Genomic DNA, 26,118 nt, shown 5'->3' with positions numbered 1-26,118 from the left:
AATAAATTAAAGGTTCATAAATGACAAGTTTCTTTTCTAAAAGCATACTTTTCACAGTGGAACATTACGGTTTGTTATTATTTAACATTACATTTAGGGACACAGTATAACTTAAGGTGATGGCAATACGATAAATGTAGAAATAAACAAGAGTAATGTAATATTCATAAAATACTTAAACTGTTGGTAAACAATATTATGAGTTGGAGGTGTTAAAGCAAATATTATTTTAACATAAAAGCTGATCAAAGGGGGCCTGGTCCACAGAAGATGTTTATTTGATGTAACAAAACAATACAGTTAGTGTTAGATCCAACCACAAAGAGCAAAAGGAATGAAAAATTTGTACAATGCACATAGAAAAACAAGATGTTTACTGTGACAACTATATATTTCTAAAATAATGCTTTTCTAAAATTACTCAATTATTGAAATCTATATGAAAACAGAATGATGTTAATAGCGACAAAGTGCATAAAACCAAACATCAAATTTCGAGCAAATTAACATACTAGGCAATTTTGCTAACAAAGCATGATTTTTTTCTTGTTCACAATCTGCTCAAAATACCTTTATACCAACATGGTGGGCAGAACATTTAGGTTTAATATCAATTACACAATATTAGCATAAACTTCCACAACTACAGATAGGGTATTGTTTTCTTTTGAGCTGGCAAAGTGACTACAGAAACATCAGATCATTTCTCTGAATTGAGAATTTTATCCAAATAAATGCCACATACCTTCCAGATATATGCATATCTTTCTATATCATGTAAATGGCTTTACCCATTTAAATAATAAACCATACAAGCATTTAAGAATCATTATTATATGATTAACAATGTCATGTTCCAGGTTTAATAATTTCATAGGCCAAAAAAAATTTCTTCTTAAAAACTAGTTTTATAAATGCAGAATATATTGCATGAGTAACTGCTGGTATTTTTTTAAGAAAATATATTGTGCAATTGTGGCTACCATGTACTGCTGGCAAATCATTACTGTTTATGTAAAATGTGAAAAAACTGAGTAAAAATTTTTCAAACTCATCATGATGAAAGGTTACTTGCCTTCTTAAAAAAAATTACATTGGCATCTTATTAAAAATAATTCGATAAGGGACAAACTCCCTAGCCCAAAATAAATAAATAAAAAGGTGCATTTTAAAAACGATGCTACTGCAATGCAATGGTTTAAATACCAAAGAACTGTGAAAATGTGCTGTGTGTGATCTGGCATTAAGGAACATACTAAAAAAGAGCATTAATGTAAATTAAGTAGAAAGGGGATCAAAATTGAACTAACCAAGTTTGTGCAGTATTTGTAGCCAGGCTTCTAAAATTAGATATAGAAAATATAAATAGACTGCTTTAGGTAATGAGCCACCAGTGTCCAAAAAAAGGAATGAGATTATGAAAAAGCTCAGTTAACTTGATCCAAAGCTCTGAGTAATTCTTCACCCTGCAGTAGGTTTCTGCTGCCTTGTATAGGAGCATTAACTTCACAATCATAACTGGTCAGCTGTGGTAATCCACTCTCATCCATTGATTGCCCCAGCAGTCTGCATGCTAAATCTGAAAAACAAAGATACTTAAGTATTTATTCATCTAATCCATGAATATTATTAAACAGCCACTATGCACTAGGTATTGGGGAAAATAAGGCAAATAAGCGCTAGAAGGGTTTTAGTCTATTAGGCAAAGCCACAATCGTGTAAACAAGAAAGTGCAAAAAATTGTTACTGGTGCTATGTCACAAATGTTTAAAGGATACCTTGAAGGCACAAAGGCGTGATAAACCAATTTAGAAAAAGGCATTAAAATGTGCAAGTTTCCGCTTCTATTCAATATTGATAGCACACAGACTCAGATCAAAGATAATTACTAAAAATTCATAGTTCCATCTTGAAATAGCTATTACTGATCAAATAAAATGCAACCTTACTTTTTAATCCTGCTAAGGAGTGAAAATCACTCTCAATTGGAGTAAAGCTCCTAAATAAAAGTTTCATATATTTTAATTCTTTGTGATGTTCAAGGGCAGAAAGAATAAACTAACCAGAGGGTATTAAAATAATTGTCTTTTGCTCCATTCCATTCTGTTCACTAGATTTGCATCCTTTTACGCGTTTCCAAGAAAGTGATGTAGTAGTTGCACGATCATCTGGTTGCTGTAATAATGTTCCCTAAAAACAGTAAAGTTATTTCAATTTTATTATGTTGAATTTTCTTTAAGTCAAAACTTTGAAATCAGTGTAAGTTTGCTAACAATATGTGGGCAAGATTCTTAAATACTGCCCTAAGTTATTTTAAATTCTTTTTCTTCATACTACTATGGTGAATTCATTTGCCGGTCATTATGACAGCTACGTGTGTAAATGCTTTCCTGTTAATTTGGTCTGTAAATATCAGTATGGATTACACCAGCACTGACTGTTCTGTGGGTAAGAAGGGAAAGTAACCTAAAGGGAAGAGAAAGAGACTTGGTGGTGACACTGGGTGTGGAATGAGGGGAGAACTGTACTTACTCAAAATACATCTCTAGTGTTTGGAATTTTTACACCAAGACTGGATTCATTAAATGTTTGTATTTTTAAGAAAGAGTGTGTACAAGTGAAAAAAAACAATGTATAACTTCTGAAAATGTAACATTAGTATTTGGAAGATACAAGGAGTTACCTATATGTCTAACTTAGAAATAGCACATTAGCTAGAATAGAAAAGCAAACATACTGTCACACTTACAATTCCTACTGCTTGAAAAAGTGAGCCATCATGTTCTATTTTTCGCTTTCTCTGAGCATTCTGCAAAGCTAGTATCTTTGGACTTAGTTCTTCCTCAGGAACAGTAGTTCTGAAAAATATTTTTCAATAAAAATATGGTTGTTTTATTTATTTAAAAAATATCCAGTTACTTTTTTAAAATGAAATATATAATGCCTATTTTCCAACATTAAGGAATATAATGTTATACATAAGAGAACCATCCTGATTACTAAAGTTTATTACCTTGAAAGCCCAAGTTCATTTTTTAAAACAAAATTTCCTAAAATATGCATTTCCCTATTTAGAAACTAGAACTGATCAGAACTAAATTGATGTCAAAGAGTTAAATATTGGCCTTTCATCCCACCTAATACACAGATATTCTTGGGACTACTGTAATAAAAGATTAATTTCACATTTGTGTTACGCTTTCAGTTTATAAAACATTGCATGTTCATTAGTTCACTGTAGCTTCACTCCAATCCCCAAGATAATACAGGTAATATAATACACATTCTATAAATGAGAAACCTGAGGCTTGTTAGGTAACTTGCTCTGTTGCTAATTAGTTGCAGATATGGAAGTACACTGCAGGCCTCCTGATACCCAGTCTCCTTCCCAGTGATCCTCCCACTAAGCCATTTTGCCCTCAGTATTGATCTGGTTATCAAACTTGATCTGCATCTAAAATTAATACTAAATAGTGAAGAACTGTTTTATGTGTCAAGTACATCGATTTTGTTATATCTGTTTCGCCTTTTCAAGAACCGCCCGCCCACCCCCAACATAATCACAATAGCTCCTTGCTGTCCCATCTAGTCGAGAATGGCATATGGGTAAGGGATGTACTACTATAACGGCTCTCCTACATGCAGTCTTGTTTTGTATTTTTAAAAAATTCTATGAAACTGTCAATATATAGACAGGCAGATTTTTAAATTTTTATATAAATGTTACCTTTATTAAGCGTAACTCAGTCTATCATGTAAATATCATCTTAGTAGTAGTACTTTTAATGTTTTATTTTTAATCTTTGCTCTAAAAGCTGCAAATTGTCTGGTTTACCGTAGCACTTTGATTTTGCAAATTACCTACAGAGGTAGTAAAGAAAAAGCCTCCATATAGTTCTGAATGGTTAAGTTCGTAAAGTGTTTAGTACATACTATATTGGAACTAATGTAAAAAAAATTGCTAAAATGACTAGATATTTGTTGGACTTTGGTTTTGACAAGTACATAGTTATTCAGAAAACCAAACAGCCCATGGTTCTCTGTAGCTGTAACTGAAAATTACAGATCACTGCCAATTCTACTGCTATGTTCATTCTTCTCTCCATCTAATAACCATTTATTGAAGCAAGTGCTACATGTTAGGTACTGAGTTAAGTATTAGTAACACAGAAATGCCCGAGGCACTGTCACCTCCCAGAGGAGCTCTAAAGTCGGTTGGTGATAATAGTAAAACAATAATGTTAAATACTTCTTTGTTAATCTAAAGCCCTAAGATCTTTTCCTAGCTCTGGGAAAAGGCCTCTCCTAGCATTCTAGGTCAAAGCAGTGATGCAGGCCAGGAGAATAAAGCCATAAACTCTGGCTATGGCAGTGCTTTTTCCTATTGCTATTGATATCTGACTCAGTCTAGGCACTGTAGAGGAATCATTCCTCTCCTCCACACACTGCTCCACTGACTTGTTTCCTCTGACTACAGCCTAAATTTTAAATGTGTCAAATCCTATTACAAATTATACACAAAAATTATAACTTAAAATTTGGATAGTGTCCATATGTTTGCTCAAACTAGCTCCATAGAAGCAATGCCATGACACATGCTTAGATTCTTGTTATAGCTTTTAAAAAATATTTAACCTATGATATAGCTAGTGTTCTATAAAAAGGAAAAATAAAAGCAATTTATAACTATACATAATTTTTTTTAAATGCTTATAAATATCTATATTGAATACTGAGGACTGAAGACCATCAAGTTCAATTTGGATTGGAGAACTGGAAATACCCTTAAGTAGGAAAGGCTTTTTTTCAGGTAAGCTTAAAAAGAGCTCCAAGCTATGGAGCCAAGTAAGGATAGTTAATGAGTCTGATTTAAGCAATTACAAGAAACTGGGCCAATTTTTGTACATTTACAGAACTTACTGGCTGGATTTTATTTTTAGAGGTATTAGAAGACCCTTCTACTCCTACATTTAGATAAGTGATATGACTATAAAGTAATACACAAGCTAATTTAGAAATGGTTTTTTGAGTGCTTGTTTTAAGTTCAGAATTTGTACGTCAATTTTATGTTCCTTAAAGCATATATATCAGAAAGTCTGCTACATTTAGAAATAATTTACCATCATACATGTTTCCTCAAAAATAACAAACTATAACTTTAATGTTACATATAAATACCTTTGACTCAAAGCGACAGATAACACATTAGGGCTTCTTGGATGAGATTTTTCTGTCTGTTCTATGACTCCTTTTCCTGCTCTGTTTGGTGAGGCTGTCCGACTTCCAGTGTCACTATATGGTGATGTTGTGGCACAAGTAGTTTCTTTAGGTACGTGGGGAGGAGATGGAAATGCAATCAATATTTTAATGTCTTCCATACCATCTTTTGTCACTGTTTTTAATTCATCAGTGGTGGCTGTGGTAGTGTTGGTGGTTATAGGAGGTTCCTGCATTTGAGTCGGCTGGAATACTGTAATTGTGCTCGCACTTTGAGGAGTAGTAGAACTGCTTTCCAATGGTGACAACTGGTCGAAGGAACGTAACTGGAAGTCATCATCCATTGGGATATAAGGAGCTAACATCTCCAAGTCTAAATCAGTGTCCTTTAAAACAACAAATACATGAGTTTTTACAATGGCCACACCATATAAAAGAAAAACAAGTTAAACCCAAAGCCAGTTTTGAATACTATATATAATAAACAAGTTCATATACCTGAGTGGAAAATGGATTCTTTGCTTCCGTGTCTTCAGCAAAAAGTTTCTCTACCAATTCCAACTTGAATTCATTGACCATATCACTATCCACATCAAAACAATATTCACTGGGACTGTTAGGCTGTAAAAAGAATTAATATATTTACTTTTCCCTGAAGAAGCTTACATAAATGTTTTGCTAGTTGTTAGAATGTGAAAACCTAACCTCAGAGAATACACAACAAAGTCTGTCTCTTCTATCAAATTTTATCTAACTAGTGAGAAATGAGATTTTTTGAGCTTACACTTATAATTCTGTCAATACATCCATTTCCAACTGTATGTAATATAACAGCATTTATAAGATTAAAAGATGCATTTATCTGCTTATTCTAAAGAATAAAACTCACCTAATAATTCAACTCCCAAATGGTACCTAACTGGCCAATAACCAGATGATATACGCACTGGAATCTGTGTACTGAGAGGCCATACTGCTGTGGTGATCTACCTAAAAATCTCACAGCTACTCTGGGGGGCAGGCGAGGATAGGGCTGGAGACTTAAGTTCTTTACTGGTATTCACCTTAATGAATGCAGTACTAGTTTAGTTTTCAGCAAGAATTCTAACCAAAAAACTATAGCTATGTATTCTAAGCATAAACTTTTGCTTCCCTCATCTTAACATTTTTGTTAGATTTACTTTTTATGGATTAAAAACAAAATGACTTGAACATTTTTGTGCTAGGCAAACTGAGCAACCAGAGAGTAGGATATATTCTCTAGAAGGCTATGAGATGTCAAATCTCCTACTTTTAGCTTGCCAGTTTGAGTCAGTAAATATTTAATGTAAAATAATATACCACTTTTTTTAGGCTTATTTGAGCCTCATTTATCAAGTCATAATATTCAAATCTGAGCTGCCGTACTCATGAGCATGTTTTTAGACATAGGAAGCTCTGAAATCAAATCATTCTAGATTGAGAAACAGAGCCCTATATGATACCTTCAGTCTTGGCCCAGCCTAGCCCTTAAAGACTATTTTTATTCTGTTTATAGAAAAACTAGTATCAAGACAGAACTTGAATTAAAAAGTTACTAAGTAATTTTTCTGAGTAAGACTTGGTGAGACTTTCATGTTACTCTTATCCAGAATGTCAAAATAGTGATGGCAATTGTACTAAATTGGGCAAAGAGCTTAGAGTCCTTTCCCTTTTAAGCCTTGCTAATAATAAGCCCTTTGCCACTGGATAATTCTCCAACTCAAAGGGTAATATGAATGGGCTTAGATCAGTCATAGGCACACAGTATTGTTCTCTGTGGATATCTAAGTTCAAGACTTTTTTTGTCCTACTGATATAAATACACACAGGAGCAACATATGTTTTACCTTTTGCCTTATGTTAAGGCAGCTCATTCCCATGTTCCTGACTGTCTTTGAGCCTAAAACATGGACTGAGGTCTAAGTCAGGCATAGCTTTTGTAGTAATTTTAAAAGTGCTAAAATTCATAGAAACAAAACTATGACATGTGGTTCAAATTTACATATATATCCCTAAACATTAAAATCTTTAAGTTATCCTTTTCTTGTTCTATCATGACACCTACCTCAGGTGAACTTTGTCTGGTGCTTCCATCAGAAGGACTAGCTGGCTGATCTTGAATCTGGGGCATGGTGAAAGAAAGTTCCAGTGACTCTGGATTTGGTTCTAACTTTAATGCAACTTCCTGATTGAGTGCAGGGTCAGCACTACTTCTAAGTGGCTTTGGGGTTTCAGAGGCAGGTAATGGAGACATTGCCAAATTTATATTCTGTAATTTCTCATTGGATGAGGGGAGCATTACATCATTATACAATGGAACTTCCTCAAGTTGTTGTTCATCAGTTTCTGTGTCTGTAGGGGAAAAAATTAGTCAATTTAAAGACTATGTAGATTTCAACATATACAGAAATGTATGCCCCCTTTTACAAAAGGTTTATCTAGTTCACTCAAGTAACAAAAATGTTACCAAATTTTACTTAATCCGAAAGTCTGCAGATATTATGGTATAACCATAAGTCTAAGTTCTTTCCAATCCACTACTGACAACTTCTATAATCTATATAGCATTAAAACCCCTTCAATTCCAACCTTTTCATACCTTTTATTCATTAAAATTTAACCTAGTTTGAAATTACAGTTTTCTTTTTCAATGTTTGATTTCTGGTATGACTGCTTATTTATCCTTTAATGCAACTTATGCCTACTGGCAGTATACCTGCTAACTTGTGAAAAAATATGACAGTAGGCTATAGAAATAGCAGAGCTTATTTAAAGTGAACAATTAAAAGTGGAAAGAAGAAATACCTTAAAAACACTTTGAAGCACAATTTCCAACAATGTGCAAAAGCAGGAATGCTGAGAAATTACAGGGGCAAAGACCACAATGTCCAAATGATTACCAACAAAAAATGTTAAAGTTTAGGCAATTAACATAGTTTAGGCAATTAACAAAATAACTAAAGACCCACCATTGCTGCCAAAATCTAAAGATATGATTGTGTCTCCAGCAGCTGGGGCCAGCAAAGTTAAAGCATCAGGTTCCTTCTTAAGTTTATCAAAGAGACTACTTGTATCTTCTGATTCAACTTTGGTGAACAGCTGAGTCATTTTCATGTCTGAAGATTCAACTGGTTTGAGGACACATTCTGTTTGTTGAAGGGAGAAAATCAAGTCGTGCTGAATAATACCACTGTCAAAAAAGAGAGATTAGTAATTCTTAAATGAGCACTTGACACAATGTGGGGGGGAGAAGGACTGAAATGGCCTTGTCTCAAAAAAATTCAAAATTCTGTTTTATGGAAAGGAACATTTTAAGATGCCTTAAAACATCTCTCATGCCTACCTGGTCACATTCAGGGTTTAAAATACCAATATGAAATAAAGACCTATTAAAATTCACAATACAAGATAATTCAAGTATTTGACTAATTTCAATTAAGAAACTTCAGCTATTCCTTTGAGAAGACTGGTGGTGACAAAGAAATGTAACAGTCAAGTACATGTAGGACAATAAACAGATCTTTTGTGCCCACGTGTAAGGATATTGCCACAGAAGAACTCTTTGACATTCATATATGAAGCATGACCTAAGGATGGCCCTAGAATATAAAGATATATAAATGACAAAGGTCCTTCTAAGAGGTGCACTGTTTTTTCCTTGGTGGTAAGAAAATGATCTGGTGATACCACCTACAGGATAGAGTTGAAGAGAGATGATGAACAACAGCTCCATCTTCATGTTTGGCTTAATTTTATTGCTCCTTTAATCAACAAACATTAAGTGTTTACTATGTGAAATGAACTGAGGATACAAAGTTTAAAATATCTAACCCTTGCCCTCAGGAAGTTTAAAACCCATTGTGAAAGTATGTGTGCAAACAACTGAAATACAAAGCGATAGTTGCTAAAATGGAGAAGGTTTGTGTCACAGAGGCCAGTAAGCTGAAACTTGGACTCAAGTAGGATCTGTTAGACAGACTGGGATAGGGGAAAAGAAGGACATTCCAAGTGGGTGATTCTTATATAATGGGAAGGTCACAAAAGAACTCTTTTGCCTAATTTTAAAACATTAAAGGATGGTGTCAGAAGTGGCAAAAATAAAAAGCAAATGATGAAAGTCTTCCTAAGAGAGGTGGCCACAGATTTTAGAAAGAAGGCTAAATCTACAAAAGCATGGGAGTACAGAAAATAATGACAAATGATGCTACGCAAGTAGGCAAGGGTTTATCTTGGGGGTGATAAAGGGATCTTTAAAACAACTCTAAGGAAAATGAGATGATCAGATATCCATGCAAGAAAACTCAGCCTGGTGGTAATGTAGAAGATGGACTAGAAGTGGGCAATTGCTTACTGAAATAGATCAAATGAAAGATTAGTTTATGATATCCATAATATTCACAAGCCAATCATCTAAGAGAAGAGTTCATGAATACACACGAGCCATATGTCACACATACAGCCTTTTACAGTAATTTCACGTAGAATTTCAGTTAATCCTCATTTTAACCTTTTGAGGCAAGGATTCCTAAATGGATGAAATTCAGAGAAGTAAGGAGACTTCCCCAAGTCATGGAGCTAATGAGGGACAGAGGTATGATACAAACCTAACTATTCCAGGGCCAGAATTCTTCTTATAAAAATAACATAGCTGCCTTGAGATAGTTTATGCTGATAGCTGTATGACTAGAACAAACTAATCCATAGGAGATCTGGTATTTTTTTCAAAGTCTTTTTAAAAATGGGAATAAAAAAGGATGGGGATGAACAGCTACTGATGGTAATTAGTGGAATCACTAAAATAGCTGGCCTAGAAACTCAGGTCAGAATACTGAAAACCATAATTAGGTAGAAATGTGAAAATAAAATAAAATTCAGTGAACATTTATAATCTTTCTATAAAAGAAAAGAGAGTATTCAAAGACTTACAACTTGTTCCCCCCAAATATTTATTTTCCAAGCTTACCTCACAACATAATTTACACATACAATGCACTGTGGTTGAGAGTTCTTAGTGTTATATATGACAGTTGCTTGAGTTTCAACCCAGACATAGCCACCTCTTTTGGCAAGCATCCTGTACTGTCCTGTGGTGACTTGTCCTTTAGTAAACACTAGAAGTGAAAAGGAAAAGAGTCATGTAGAGAAAATAACTTTGAATTTTTAATCGAATGAATAGATGCTGAATGTTGATCATTGTTTTAGAAAAAAGGAGAAATGTTTATTTTAATAGAATCAGTTTTAACTGTTTAAATTGAGAGACAGAGAAAACACCCCAGGATAGCTGAAAATGTACCTATTTCATTCTTCTAATCCCCCAAATAAACTCCTTTCCTGCCAACCTTCACTTTAAATAAGATGAAAGCCAGGGATGAGGGACAGCAGTGACTAAAATTCCTTTAACTACTTACAGGTTGAAAGTATCAGAAATATTAGAGAATGAATAACCCTGATTCCACAGAGAACATTCAACAAAGTGGCACTGCTATCATTTCCTTAAATTCCTGCTGTAGTTTCCAGAGAACCAAAGATGCTTCAAATAGATGTGCTAGCATATTTGAATCTCAGTTGATATCATGCTGAAGTCTTCTGGCAATTTAGGCAATCTTAATTATTGATTTGGGAGAAAGTACTAGATAAACAGTAACAATATCATCATGAGTATTGGGACCCTGACTGTGGACTTAGGCCCGTTTTGCAGTTCAAGGCTAATCATGCTAACTCAGTGACATTCAGGCATGCCCAATCACACTGGGAAGTCATGTTTAGGTACAGATTAAACAGGCAATTGAGAAATTCCAAAGTTTTACTTATCATGGGATCCTCAAATAACATTCATATGAGTAAAACTGAGCATTATGTCTTACGTCAAGTGTACCTGTTTCCACTAACTAGTGCATGATGTTGATCATATTTGCATTCATTGATTCACTGAACAGTTATTTTCTCAGTGCGTTCTTTGTGCTAACTGTTCTGAATACTTAGGTAAGAATTCTGAAAATGATGCTATATTCTATGATACATATTTTTTAGATTTTGTAAAATGCCAGGGTAGTTTTATATATCATTAAATGATTCTGCTTTAACTGGTATTGGTTACAATAAATACAAAACAAAGATTTAATGACCCAGATCACTTATGAAGTGGTTTATTAAAATGTGTGGTCTAGGAAGACTGGTTAATTTTAACCAAAAAGTTAGATATATAACCAAACAGTAGAAATTGCAGGAGTTAAATAATTAGAATGTCTATACTTACTATCATGATGAGTTTTGGTCAGATGATCAGAGTCCAAAGCATGATAATATTCATAAATTGAGCGGCCCAAAAGTTCCTCTGGCTCATATCCCATCAATTCTGTAATTCTGTTAAATAAAAAATGTAAGTAAGAATAAAAATGACAGAAACTAAATAATGAAGAACATTTTGCTTCTCCAGAGTAACTGATATGCCTTAATCTTATGGACAATTGAATTTTCAAAAATAAAGAGCATTCTTCTTTGTTTAGATAAACTTATATCTCACCTGTAGTAACTCTACAGTTACTAAATGCAGCACCATGCATTTCTTTAAGCCCTAAGGGTTCATCCTGCTATTTAACCCTTTTATCTGTTACCTATTTTTATCATATTTTATTGTACACACTTTTGCTAATAAGACAGTTAATTAATGTAATAGATAGATATGAAGGTCTGCTAAATTAAATGATAAAAGCTTTAAAAGTAGTTAATGACATTTAATTTAAATTATAGACTAAACCCATAACATTATTCTACCATACAACCAGATTCTTTTTGTGTGTGTGTATACAAAATCAGATTCTTTATATAACAGTTCCTCTAGGCAAGGCTTCACACTTTGGGGGATCAATATCTACTACAAAATTTTAATGTAGGAACTAAATAAATTCATATTTTGTTGGTTTGGGGAGATACTCTTGTACTTAGTTTTTGAAATTACATAAAATTATAGGAATTCATTTCAGATGAAACTGTGATATCAAAGTGAAAATGAACTGGAAAATAATCCATTTACCCATTCTGGTTCCCTGGCAGTTCCTTTAGAACACAGACTAGATCTTATGACTTTCTCTAACCACAGTCTGAAATGGAGCCCACTTCATGAGAAAGAGAAAGCTGTCTTCTTAGCACCATGCTAAACAGAAATATTCTCTCCTTTTCAGGGAGCAAAACATGAGTTAAGTTCTTTGATTTCTCAGACTTTAGGATTCAAAGGACTTTCTAACTGAGGCACAAGCAAAAGTTATATAATGTACTGTATCCAAAAAACCAGCTAACTCCAGAAAACACACAGGGGAGATATCCTTCTCCTAAAAAATGTATAAAAGTAATACTGTTTGTGTTGTCATACCTTAAGGCAAGATCTGCCATAGTTTATTCCAAAATAAATAAACAGATAAATAGCTGAAAAAAACAGAAACTAAACAAAACTAAGCCAAAATCCAGAATTCTTTACTAAGGGATATCTCTAAACACATCTACACTAGGTGGCAGCATTACAAAGGAAACTACTGTTACAAAAACCCAAAAATCCTATTTCTTTAAATTATGCTTTAAAAATGATTTTAATTGGTCTCATATAGGTTATATGTTTGAATAAAACTCTCATGGAATTAAATTTTTTTCATTATTTAAACCTTTATATTCCCATATGTGCCTGGCGTTGTTCTAGATGTGAAAATGCAAAGGCAAAGTATGGTGAATTTTCTGGTGCACTTACCACAGTACTTATGAAATTATGTGGCAAGTGCAGTGATGGGAATCGTGCAGGAATCAGAGGAACCAGCCCTATCCATGATAAGGAATGGTGGCGGTGAGGGACAGCTTCTTATAGGAGACTTACGAGTTGAGTATAAAAGAGAGTCAAAGAGAGAGCAAAACCATTTCGGAAAGAAGGTACACTACAAGCAAAGCCGGAGATGAGAAAATGGTCAACACTGTACAGGCAACAAAGACTCTGACGTGGTTAGCAGGGGAAAGTGGGGAGGTGAGGCTGGAGAAGTAGGCAGGAGGATCAGATTAATGAGAGCTTTTGTGTATCACGTTAAGGAGCTCTGATTTAATCAGATGTCAATCAGTGCTTCTCAATCTGAGCTGAGGTATGTCTATCACTAAAATATAAACATCAAAATATAAACAGCATTATTTTCCTAGGTCAACTGTATTCATATTTGAGGGAGAAAGGTCAAGATAATTTAACGTTAGAGAATTACATAGCTTTTTGTACCAAAAAGGGGAGGAGTGATCCAGAAAGTTTAATCAAAAAGTGTTTTTAATGGACTAGGAAACCTGTAATCTAAAGCAACTGTGCAGTACAGGATTCATTCATTCTAAGTATCATGGGGTGGGAATTAAACTTCATTTCTACTTTAGTGCCAGTTGTCGTGCCACAAACATAGTAGATGCTCAAATGTTTGAATGATTATAAGTGGAAATTAGTATAATAAATAATAGCCATTTGTGGGACATTTTGGATATAAGAAGTTTGATATGTTAGATTTTCTCAAAATTGAGTAAAATTTTTTCTATATCTTGGTTCTTAGGGGTTATAACTGTGAGAAGTTCCTAAAAAGAGCTCTAACCAGAAAACAACAATCTCCTGGTCAGACTCAAAACCTTACTTGGTTGGTCTCTAAGCAGGCTGCCTTTACCCCTCTTCCACGACCATTTTGCTTATTTTCTAATATAACCAGAAGGGGAATGTCACTCCCTTTCTTGTTTTCTCATTGTAGCTCCATCACTTTTCTTTCTCCCCAGCCCACCCCTATACTTCATACTGAGTTCAAAAAATAAAAAATAATTCCTAAAAAAAGATGGGCCATCTCTGTTCTATCATACATTGACATAAATACAGGCAGTAAACACCATAAAATACTTCTTAGCTCTTCTGTCTTCATTCTTCTTAAAGCTAACCCCAGTGGTGAAGCGGTCACTATGCGTACTAGGCACTCAACAAACTCCTTACAACAGCCTTTTGAAGCGTGACCCTTATTTAACAGATAAGGAACATGAGATTTAGAACAGTTAAGTTGTAACACCCAGGCCACACTATTAAGTGCCAGGACTGCAAGCCAGGACTGAATCAAGAATTATGTGATTCCAAAGCCAGTGCTCTGTCACATTTTCTTGTCCAATAGGGCTGGGGCTTCTTATCCACTTCATGTTAGAGCTAAGGGCTTCAAATCGGTTTTCTCACATAATGTTCAAGTTGAAGGTAATACAGATACATGTATTATACTCTAAACAAACTGATGCTCAAAGAAAAGTAGTAATGTGTCTAAGATCATCTGGATATAGGCAGCAAAGTCAGAATTTAGTAGTCTGGGTACAGAACCTATGCCTTCAGCCACTGTGTTACACAGTCTTATAGTAAAAAATGGGACAACCAAGCAAATAATTACAAAAGCTGAAAAAAGGTTATGACAGAATATGTATAAGGAACGGTAGTTTTTTAAAGAAACAAGGAAAGCTCTACAAGTAGATGCAGTAGGTGGCTCTTGGAAGCTAAGTACGTGTTTGGAGTTGAGGAAACCATCATTGCACTAAGACAATAGTGCATGTGGAGTTCTCTGGCTGTAGCGTGTTGGGGGCCGCCGCATCAGAAGGGGTCTTTCCCTTCTCCTGATTAATTTGGAGAAGTCAGCAGGGGCCAGATCATAAATATCTTTGCTTGCCATGCTAAGAAGTTTAGATTTATTGCATAGGTCTGTTTTTCTTTCAGCTTTTCAAAATGTATGTCTTCCTTTGATAAAAATCTCCTGCTCTTATAATATTTTTTATAAACAAAAGTTTTTTTGTGTGTGAAGATGAAGGGAAGCAACTGAGGCATTTTCACATGACATGATATGATTTTCACATGAGGAAGTCCACTTCTTGGAAACCTGGATGAGATTAAAAGGGCACAAATCTGTTGGCAGAGATGCAGTTAGGAGACTATGGCAACAGTTCAAGCCAAAGGTAATAATAAGCTGAAGAACTCAATGGCAGGAAAGCAAGAGTGGAAGGAAGGAATGGATCAGGAGGTATATGTACATAGTAAATCTATTAAGATTTAGGAACCAACTGAGTGTAGATAATGAAAGCAAAAGAAAAGTTAAGAACGACTTCCCAATGTTTGCTGGAGTCATGTGTCTACAGTGGTATATTAATCGTGATAGGCATTAAAAGAGGAAAAGCTGTTTCTGAAGTTGTTGTTTAGGGGTAGGAGTGTTTCAGTCAAGTACAGAAATATTTAATCTATAATACAGAAGAATATCCAGCTAAAAATATCAAATTGGCAATTAAATGGAAATAGTTATGAGTAGAAATTTGAGAAACAGCAATAGAAACCATGGGCAAGGATGGAGCTGCTCAGGAAAAATATGTAGGATGAGGAGATGACCAAAGACTTTCCTTTCTAATCCACAAACAGGAGTAATCCTTCCTATGCACTGTATATCTCTGAAATATATTTATTTTTTCTTTAAATAAATTAGAACCCCTAAAGGAAAAAGACCTCATCCTAATAATCTCTGGATAGCACCTGCTAGAGTAAGTATGTATGATACATAGTAAATGTGCAATAAATGTGGCTGAATTAATCTATAAAGTTAATTTTACTAAATTCTAGGATGTATGGTTGTATTCAACTTAAGTGGAAGAAAGCATACATAGTCTTTATTACAGTTAATAGTTAAAAAAAGTTCTGTGGACTAATTAAAAATTTCAAGTTATATTTTATATTTCATTTACCTTTCATCACAATAAGAAAACTTCATATCCAGACTGTGACGACTGAGAAAAGTCTTGCTGTCTAAAGGAATTTCAATATTTGACGGATGAGGAATGGGTTCACAAATCAGCACCAAGCATGTCATAGGTGGTTTCTTATACCCACATTGAGATTGGTTACTATTGGTATCATATACATGAATATGGCCTGTGCAGTGAAGTACCTATGTATAAAGAAAAACAAAGCAGTTTTTAAAAAAATTTATGCTAGTAAAAAACAAAATGCAGAGACAGTTGAGTCTGACATGGCAAGTAAGCTTTGATAAAATTTACTGTCATTAGTAGATTACTACATTTTTGAAAATCAATAAATGTTTTCCCTACAACACCACCCATGACCTACTCCTCAGGCACCATAAGATTACTCTTTAAAAAAATTTGCCTTCATACAAATCTGAGCTGATTTTTCACTCATCTGGTCACTGTTTGATGGTTATTTCTTGATCTGATGACTGTGTTTCAACACTGAGCAAAGAAATGATACAACAATGAATAGAAAATTAATCTCTATCAAGATTCAAACACTGGGTGGTTGGCAAAGCCAGTAGCATCACAATGCACATAAGTCCATGCCTCAAACTGGTGAACTACTACACTGTTTGGATGTTAAATCTATAAATGCCAAGGAACAGTAAGTTTTTCCCTCATAGTTCTAGTGCTATCTTAATTTTATTTATTTATTTATTTTTGGCTGCACTGAGTCTTTGTTGCTGCGCACGGGCTTTCTCTAGTTGTGGCGAGTGGGGGCTACTCTTTGTTGCGGTGCGTGGGCTTCTCGTTGTGGTGGCTTCTCTTGTTGTGGAGCACGGGCTCTAGGCATGCGGGCTTCAGCAGTTGTGGCACATGGGCTCAGCAGTTGCAGCTCGCAGGCTCTAGAGCACAGGCTCAGTAGTTGTGGCACACGGGCTTAGTTACTCCGCGGCACGTGGGATCTTCCCGGACCAGGGCTCGAACCCGTGTCCCCTGCATTGGCAGGCGGATTCTTAACCACAGCGCCATCAGGGAACTCCTCTAATGCTGTCTTAATATTAGAAATGTCAAGATGTATTAATTTATCTATAAATCAAGTGCATTCACAGATCATTTTTACTTACTTTCCATGTTGCAGACTTTATGTTCATAGTTCTTCCCCGGCTAGTTAGGGTACACTTCATTCTGAGAAAAAAGCTCCGCTGTGTATTTTGCTCTTTACCCTTTTTCACAAGGCCTAATGAAAACATGAAATAAACTTAAAAAACATAATTAAGCACACAAATTTATTACAGTAAGAATAGCATAGTCCCCAGCACCTAGGTGCTATTCAATGAAAAGTGTCAACACGAGCACAACTGCTTTGCGCATTTTAACATACCCAAGGGATTTAACACACTTCTAGTAAGTAATGGGTTCACAGTAGTAGTGATTCCCTGAGTTGGTGGGATGAGAATCCATATTTGGGATAGCACCTAATCATTTCACATTCAAGCCAGTAAGGTTGGTCAAATTACAAAGAAATATAAACACTGTATGAATTTGCCCTGTAACTGTGTTATCAGTGTACAAAGCACGCCCAAAAAAAGAACTTCAGCAAACTCCTCCAAACTTTTACTAGATGTGCTAGCTCAATTTATAATAAATATTCTGTATATTTATAGAACTTTTAAAACAGAAAATTTCTTTTCAATAGCAAGTAACATTTTTATATATCTGATTTTTCTTAAATCTTCCTGTAAAGCAAGCAGGAAATTATCTCTACTTTGTTACTAGGAAAAAAAAAAAACATGTTGAATGACTTTTCAAAGCAAAGTTAGATTCAAATAAACTCAAGTCTATTTACTCCCATTCCAAGCCTCAGATAACTAAAAAAATGAGATTAGACTCAGGTGACTAAACAAACAGCAACTTGATTTCTCCTCTTCCTTGATCAGTCGGATTCACAACAAATACAAAAATATTCATTATTCAGGATCTGAACTAGATACTTCAGGCAATATAAAGATGAACAAGACACAATGCCTGTCCTGAAGAAGTTAAAAATTGAGTATACGTAGTGAGGCCAATGACAACAATATGATGTAGAGTAAGCGCCCAAGGCTTACAAGAACTCTTTAAAGGAGTACAGAGAGAGATTAAAAGATAACTTCTAGTCAAGGGGAAACCTAGTCAAGGGGAAGCCAAAAAGTCCTTCTTAGAAAAATAGACATTAGAATTTCAGTAAGTAGAGATGAATAAGAAGAGTATTCCAGGCAGAAGGAACAGAACGAAAAACAGAGAGGTGAGAAAAAACAGCACATATTTGGGGAACAGTGCATAGTCCAGTTTGACTATAATATAAAGTACATGCAGAGGAGTAATGAGACAAACTTAGAAGGGATGGTTAGGGCTATAACTATAGAGGGCTATGGATGCCACAATGAGGAGTTCAGCCTTACATATACAAAATACAGCTTCTAAAAAATTTGAGTTGGGAAGCACAATAGGAACTTAAGGAACATTAATCTACCAGCAATATATATGATGTGTTAGAATTAGAATACAATGATGGTAATGAGGGGCTGAGCAGCAGGCAGTAGAAGTGAAAAGAAGGGCAACAAAAGACAAATGAAGAGGTAGAATCCATAAAAACTCAAAGATTAATGGAAATAAGGGAGAAGAGAACTTTTTAAAAAAGACCTGGAGATTTTAAGGCTAGTATATTGAAAGAAAAGTAACATGTGGAAAAGAAACAAGATAATACGTTTAAATTTAGGCTGCTTAGCTAGAAATACTGGACTCTTGAGAAAGAAGAGTTCTAGTTCATACTCACAATTATAGAATATAGGCAAGTTGGGGCAGTCTTGGTGCTGATACAAGTTATTTGGGTTTACTTAAATAGGACTGAATTTGCCCTCCCTAGAAGCATTTGAAAGTGGATTTTAAAAAGACACAAGAACCATAATGGTCTTGGTGATGGTATTAGGGATGTGTGTGGGGGGGGTGGGTGGGCGTTGTGGTAGCAGCAGAGATCCACATGTAAATTCTTTGGGGTATTTTCAGTCCTTCAAAATCTAAACTTGAATTGGACTGACCTTTGGGAACCCAAAGCCTTTGAACTGGGACATAAAGATATTAATAAATTTAAAAACTATGGTAAGTGAAAAGTACTAGCATTTTCCTAATGAAAAAAAGTTTTTAAACAACTAAGTTTTTAGCCCTATAAAAATAAATATTTTATAATAATTTAATGAACTCTAAATCTTATTTTTAGAATTTAAATGAAATAGGACTATGCTGTATAAACAATACCACAGGCTCCTAGTGTATCATCAAAATGTGATGCATTGCAGCAGCCCCACTTTGCTAAAAGTGAAAATCTGCATTTTTCTTTCCCAACAAGATATCAAAAATTCATTAACATTAGGAATGATTTTTTTTAATGGTCATAATTAAATCACAAATTTATTATAAGAGAGCACATGTGCTTTGAACGTTCATGTGCTTTAAAAAAACATTTGGTTAAAAGCATACATTTAAGCTATAAGTAGACTATATCTGATTTAGAATAATGCATTAGCATCATTACCAAATCAAAACAAGACTTCCATATATCCATGCATTTATAGTCTAGCCCAAGGGAAGCTCTGAGCTGCCAATACAAACCTCAAAGTGTAAACACTATATTAAACTCATCAACGGCCCACTTAGGTCCTTGCTTGGAGTATATTTACTCCTCCTTTACACAGAATTCTAAAAAGTATTCATTTGCTTTCCAAGTTCACAGTAAGAACACGGCATGAAATTAAATAACAGAAGAGGGCTCCAAGGTGAGAAATGGCAGTAGAATGTAGTGAGAGTTGGTGAACATGAAAAGAGCTCTAAAGTACTAAGGAGTGTGGACTTGAGCCAGTCTACCTTAGTTTAACCCTTATTCTGCTGTTTACTAACCAAGTAATCTTCAGCCAGTTATTCAATAACTCTGTAACTCAGTTTCCTCAGTGAAATAGAAATAGTTAACCTCACAGGGTTTTTAAAGGAGTTAAAGCACATAAAATTCAGAAAACAGTGTCCTGGCACAGAGTAATCTCTCAATAAAGGTTAACTATTAGTATAAATGAGGTGAGATTAAACAGAAAACCATAAAAAATTATTAACAAAGAAATATAAATGAGGTTGTTTAATGTAGAAGCAAACAAACTTACACTTAAGTGGGAGAGCTGCAAAGAACAACCACAGAGCAAAATGACAAATTTTCAGTGTGGTAACTTTTGAGTCATGAAAGAAAGATCAAATTATGATCTATATACTCTGTTTAAGAAGGCACAGGTGTGAAAAGACTTTAATTCAGTTTTTGTAATTCACAAGGTACTTTTCTCCCAAATCTTGGAAGATTTGATTATTTTTAACAATTCATTCCTGAGTTAAAGGTCCGAGCAGGTCTTTTTTGTTACTGCTAATGTGGAGGCATCCATAATGTAATACTTTCTAACTGAACTGCATAGTCTCAAATTATTGTGAGCAACCTGAGGGGTCAGACAGCAGTTATGCTCTTTAAAATTGGGGAAACTTTTTCTTTTTCTTGGGCATTTAGAAGCTTGAGCCCAAACTGGCACCTCAACTTTAATAACTGTCTAAAATCCTATTATTTGTATTATGACTTCCCCTTGCCTTAAAGTTACATTCTAAATTAACTTCCTTGGTCCTGATTTTTATTTATTTTTCCATTTTATCAATTCTTATATTTGTATAATTATTTATGGATTAGGTGGGCTTTTTAAAAAATTTAGGTATTTTTATGAAATTCCTAAAAAATAGAATAACATGGACTTAACGAAGAATAGAGTAACATTTTATTAAGCATGAAATGAGGTTTGGCCTTAGGTTACAACAGCAAAATTTTTAAATTAGTGACAGTATCCAATTAGGTAAAACCACCTGTCACAATAAATCAAACAATAAACTTTTCTTCTCACCATTTCTGTGTGTAAGCATTTCTCTCATTTCCTCATGGTCACACGGATGAGTAAAATCAAACACACTGTGTCCGGTTAGTTCAAACTGTAAAAACATTAAAAAAAAAAATTAGACCTATAACATAAAATCATAAACACATACAGAAGGGCTCTTAATATGTGGGTATTTTACCTGAGTTAACCCCATGTATTTGTTCACATTATCCGAAATGTAAATCATGTCACCATCATCTGTGAGAACCATAACAAAACCGTCCAAGGCTTTCAAATAAAAGCAATTCATCTGTGCCTTCATTTCATCTTCAATATCCAAATCACCTAAAAAAAGCACAAGAAGAAAAAAATTAGTTAAAAAGTTATACTTAAATGATAGTAATACTCAGATGTTTTTATAAAGTTTTCCCCAGATACTTTATTTAATACATGCAGCATATATTTTTTCTATATATTTAAATTTTTTCTCCTGTCATTCTTTTAACACAAAACACAGTCAAGGCCAGAGGACAGGAAGACTAAAATTAGATTTTCCAGGGGCTTTTAATGATTATTTAAACTAATGAAGCAAGGCAAACCACTGAAAAGAGACGGGTCATGTCATTAGATACAGGTAGGTAGGTAGGTAAGTGCAGCAAGAGAAAAAGAGGGGGAGGGAGGCCAATACCTTAAAATTCCTGAATGAAGCTTTAAAGGCAGGTAATAAAAAGGATATCATGTTACAAAAGAAGTGAGAGTATGACCACCTTCTAAAAGTAATTTCCAATTACTTCTGATTTCTAATTTTTAGACCTATCATGTCCTTGTAAAACAACTCACCAGCATCCAGAAGTTTCCTCACACGCAAATAGCTGATGGTAAGCCTCATAACAGAAGCCTTATCAAGATGTGAGCTCACATTATGGGGAAGTGGCAACTGATGAGCAAGCTCATAAAAAACTTCAGACTCTTTACTTCGTCGAGATCTGGCTGCATCTCTAGACTTCTCTTTTCGACGTTCAGAACTTATCCTATTTAACAAAAGAGAGGAGGAGGAGAGAAAAAAGACAATACGTTAGTTTGAGTTTGCTTGAATAAAACTCATTTTACGTTTTTCTGCTTACCATGAAAGGATAAGAAGATGCCAAGTAGTTAAATTATATAGAGATGTATCCTACTACATAAATGTATTTTTTTAAAGACAGCTACACAAATTGTTGGATTACTGCAGACAAAAGGAACTCTCACAAGAAGTCTGAGGTGAAGCTTCACACCTGTCCAAAGCAAGTGTTTCCTCCCTGGCACATCAAATTGGAGAGGATGTTTCTGATTTGGCCAAAATCTTAAAAGTAGCCTGTATATCTAAGGCTGCACTTTCATAGCCATTCAAAAGTAGTCTCAACTTAGAGACTTTTTTCCCTCTATGCTACCACATGAGCAATACTGACTATGAGCTACAGGGATTTATATCAGCATCTATAATCAGCTACCGTTTTCAGCTTGCTTACTCCTTTAGCAACCCCTTATCTATTCAGTATTACTGGCACAAAAGGTACCAAATAAATGCAGGCGTCTGGAAGAAAAAAATGATGTGGCATAATACTAAGAATTTGAGAGAACAGTTTAAGAAAACCTAATAAGGGTGTCAATATAATCATACATCTTTAGGGAACTCTTCCAAGAATATAATCAGTCAGAAAGATTTTCATAAGTCATCCAAGCAGAGCCATCTTCCTTTGCTTCACTGTGTAGCACTACCTATTCCTCCTGACCCAGCTGAAGGTAAACAAGGCTAACCTGGTTCTATCCTTAGCTTCTTCTTTAATAGCTATTGTTTATTAAAACCTACTATGTGTCAAACACTATCCTGTACTAGTTCTCTCATAACAACCTGTAAACAGGTTAAATATTATCCCTATTTTACGGATGAGGAAACTGGGATTCAGTAGGTTAAAAATAGCCATGCTGTAGGAGACAGGATTTCAACACAGGTGGTTTTTTTAAACTTTTACTTAAGTCTCTGCTCTTCCACAAGGCTTTATCTTCTTAATGGAGAATGCTGCTTCTACCTCAAATACTCAGCTGCTCTCCTATGACCCTCAACCTCATCCAATTAAATCAATTACTTATTAAATGTTGAAAATAGCCATTACCATTTATTGAGCACTTAGCACTGTGCTAAGAACCCTGCCAGCATTATTTCACTTAATCTTCCTTATATTCTGTGAATTAAGTACATGATTGTCTCCACCTTAAATCTCTCCTCCCTCCAATGATCTACAAAGTTATGAAGTTCAACCATAGAAGTAACATTCTCAAAAACAAGCAAGGCTCTTCATTCTCAGAGTATGCTTCTGTTATGCTGTATAATTACAAAGTGAAATTCCAGCAGCAGTGTTGTGACAATAGTGATGATATAATTTTAGCACTTGCTCACGTTTGTGTGCTCATCTGACTTTTATACTTTAATAAGGAATGTGAACATTTGCTATTATTAGTGAACTTTGATACAAAAATTTCAATTCAAGCAACTAGATCAATTTAACTTGAGTATCTTGAGATTGAAGGTGAGCTATTAAAAATTATTACTACTTATAACTACTGACCTATATGAATCAGGATTTTCTCAATGCTGTAGAATTTTTTAAAAACACAAAAATATATTCGATGCTATAAGCCTAACATGAAAATCCAAGTGTCCTCAGTCTACAACTTCATTTTTTATTTGCATTAGAACTTCATTGTTCTCCTTGATTTTAAGTAAATGTATTAAATTTGAACTTTAAAATGTACAATAATAAAAGTTTAAAAAACCTATCTTATACATGTACTGAAGTTCCTGGGGGTGGGGGAGACATCTAGTGTGTCCCCATTGGCCCTAGCATCTCAGATACTGTTTCTCTCACTTCTTTTCCCTTTTGAATTGGCAGGTAAGAGGCAGCAGTGGAGTGGGAAACAGATTTCTATCTGGTTCAAGTAAAATCACCAAAAAAACAGTGATGATCAATGATCTCATGATAAACCTGAATATTGGTTCAAATGCCACAATTAGTCCAGGTGATCAGAATTTAATCAGCAACTTTCATCAGATTTACTAAGCCCTCTTTCTTTTAAATTACTCAACCAAATCTAAGCTACCAACAAATTACTACCCAACTGAAACACCCGGTGAAAAACTTAAATCCTTATATTACATGCTATATGCTTTTAAAGGGCATCTGATCAAGCTAACCATGCTGATGGATTATCTCTATATCTTTAGAAATAGTTGTATTGTTCAGAACTTTGAAGATAATGAATGTCCAAGATATGGCAACCAAGTTTTATAAGACAAATCCATTAGAAATGTGAGCTTGGATAGAACATGTAAAGGATAATATATTTAAGCTAGTGAAGACTGTGAGAATAAGAATTTGAGCATGAGCCAGGATTTTGGAAAAAAAGTAAGCCTCAATAAAACAAGTAATATGATATCTCAAGAGTTGACAAACCTAAATTAGATGAAGAAGGTGATGAAAGTCAGTATGTCTTCTATTCATAATCAATCTAGACATAAAGCAATCAGGAGACCTGTAATAAAGATTTAATGAAGAAATTTATCTGATGTTCTTCACATGTGACTACAGGAGCTCTTAAAACATTTCTCAGCTTAAAGCTAAAACTTCCAAAATTCTTAATAGTTTTAGCATCTGAACTGCCCAGCTTCTTGTCTACTCACAGGAAGGCTCTTTTTATCAGTTCATACCCCACAGAATTACAGTACTATTGACCACAAATTATTTCTGGTAGAGCATGGAATCTAGGTCCCACAAAGATGAATCCTGTACTATTTATTTACTTACTATTTAGATGGCACAATAAAAGTTGTGTAGACCAGAACAGGCAGATTTTTAGCATGCAAATAAGGGCACCGTTATTCTCTAAATTATCAATTCCATCTATGTTGTTTTTATTAAGTACAGATCAAGTAAAGATAGTCACACTAGAAATCAGTCAAGAGTACAGTAAAAATTCTGTCTTTTGAATAGTTTGCTTACCCATTTCCATGACCATTTTAGAATCAATGTTTGAGTAAACTAGCAGTATAGCTTAATCTTCGGGGTACTATAGTTTTCACATACTTACTATTTCATTATTATTTAGCATACAGTACTGGACAAGAAGCTAGTAGTTATATCTTCATATGATTTTGTATAGGAAATACATTTAGAGCTGCTGTCTTATTAAGCTTCTTGTGTACAGAGTTCATGAATAAGCAATAGCCATTTTACAGAGAAAGCCTATTATTCTTCAGATTAATAAGAACACAGAATAATTGCATATATGTTAATTCATCTGTGTTGTCTACTAATTGCACAAGAAAAGCCTGTTGGCATTCCTAATTGTAAATATTGGTGACTTTAAGAACTGAAGTTAGATCATAATCATTCGAAATGTTAACAGATGAACAGACATTTCTAATAAAGTTAAGGTATAAATTTTAAAAAAATCTCTCAGCTCTATTATTTGTGGCTTTAAAAATTCTTTCTGGCCTTGAAGGTACAAGTTGTTGTTGTTTTGCACTTCTTGTGTATTTCTATAAGATAGACATTCTGAAGTGAAATTCCATGATCTAAAGGATGTGGCATTTAAGTTATCCTTTCCAAAAGATCTGTTTCCATTTTTGTCTCTGCCAACCCATGAATGTGTATTTATTTGCCCATGTGTTCTGTGGTAATATATATTATGGGTCTTTTTTATTGTTTTAATTTTTCCCAAGCTGAGATATGAAATTTGTATATCTCATTGTTTTAGCTGCCCTGTACTTCTTAATGTCTCAGGTCAGAGGAAATTCCAAGGAAATTTTCATTCTTTAGTTGGTATTTTGGCCTGCAGCTTTAAATCTAAACATCTATACATGGTGCGTACTATGTACACAGTGGTATTCTAAACGTTTTTCACCTTATTAACTTATTTAAATCATTATATCATCACCATGTTACAGATAATGGAACCTGGATAAATAGTTTACCCAAGTTTACACAGTTAATAAATGGTAAGCCTATATTCAAACTTAAGCAGTCTGGCTCTAGAAACCATGCTATTAACACTAGACTATGTTGCCTCTCAGAAACTCATTTTAATAACCAAGGTAAGTATTTATAAGTCCAGGCCATTATTAATTAAAGTTCAAAATTGGTCTACTTTACAT

At 34.4% G+C, this 26,118-nt stretch overlaps 1 protein-coding gene across 2 annotated transcripts in view; it reads right to left on the bottom strand.

Moving 5' to 3' along the window:
* Nucleotides 1-254: 254 nt before the first annotated feature.
* The window catches only part of HIF1A (hypoxia inducible factor 1 subunit alpha), a 41,541-nt gene continuing 15,677 nt past the window's right edge, over nt 255-26,118 (bottom strand). The window contains exons 1-15 of one of the 2 annotated variants that reach the window (XM_029238067.1): nt 24,419-24,497; nt 21,768-21,958; nt 21,127-21,272; nt 20,955-21,039; nt 17,121-17,233; nt 15,988-16,190; nt 11,495-11,601; nt 10,202-10,349; nt 8,208-8,428; nt 7,304-7,590; nt 5,716-5,838; nt 5,179-5,603; nt 2,750-2,858; nt 2,064-2,190; nt 255-1,579 (exon numbers count right to left, since the gene is read on the bottom strand). In XM_029238067.1, the coding sequence (XP_029093900.1) occupies nt 1,428-1,579; nt 2,064-2,190; nt 2,750-2,858; nt 5,179-5,603; nt 5,716-5,838; nt 7,304-7,590; nt 8,208-8,428; nt 10,202-10,349; nt 11,495-11,601; nt 15,988-16,190; nt 17,121-17,233; nt 20,955-21,039; nt 21,127-21,272; nt 21,768-21,816 (2,295 nt within the window). In that variant the 5' untranslated portion in view covers nt 21,817-21,958; nt 24,419-24,497 and the 3' untranslated portion in view covers nt 255-1,427. Of the gene's footprint in view, nt 1,580-2,063; nt 2,191-2,749; nt 2,859-5,178; nt 5,604-5,715; nt 5,839-7,303; nt 7,591-8,207; nt 8,429-10,201; nt 10,350-11,494; nt 11,602-15,987; nt 16,191-17,120; nt 17,234-20,954; nt 21,040-21,126; nt 21,273-21,767; nt 21,959-24,418; nt 24,498-26,118 lie in introns of those variants that run through there. The other variant, XM_029238066.1, reaches the window with a different exon arrangement.

Source organism: Monodon monoceros, unplaced genomic scaffold, assembly GCF_005190385.1.
Source record: "Monodon monoceros isolate NGI ecotype Baffin Bay Population unplaced genomic scaffold, NGI_Narwhal_1 Super_Scaffold_21, whole genome shotgun sequence".
In the NCBI taxonomy this organism is placed as follows: Eukaryota; Metazoa; Chordata; class Mammalia; order Artiodactyla; family Monodontidae; genus Monodon; species Monodon monoceros.
This window is presented reverse-complemented; position numbering and strand designations above follow the sequence as displayed.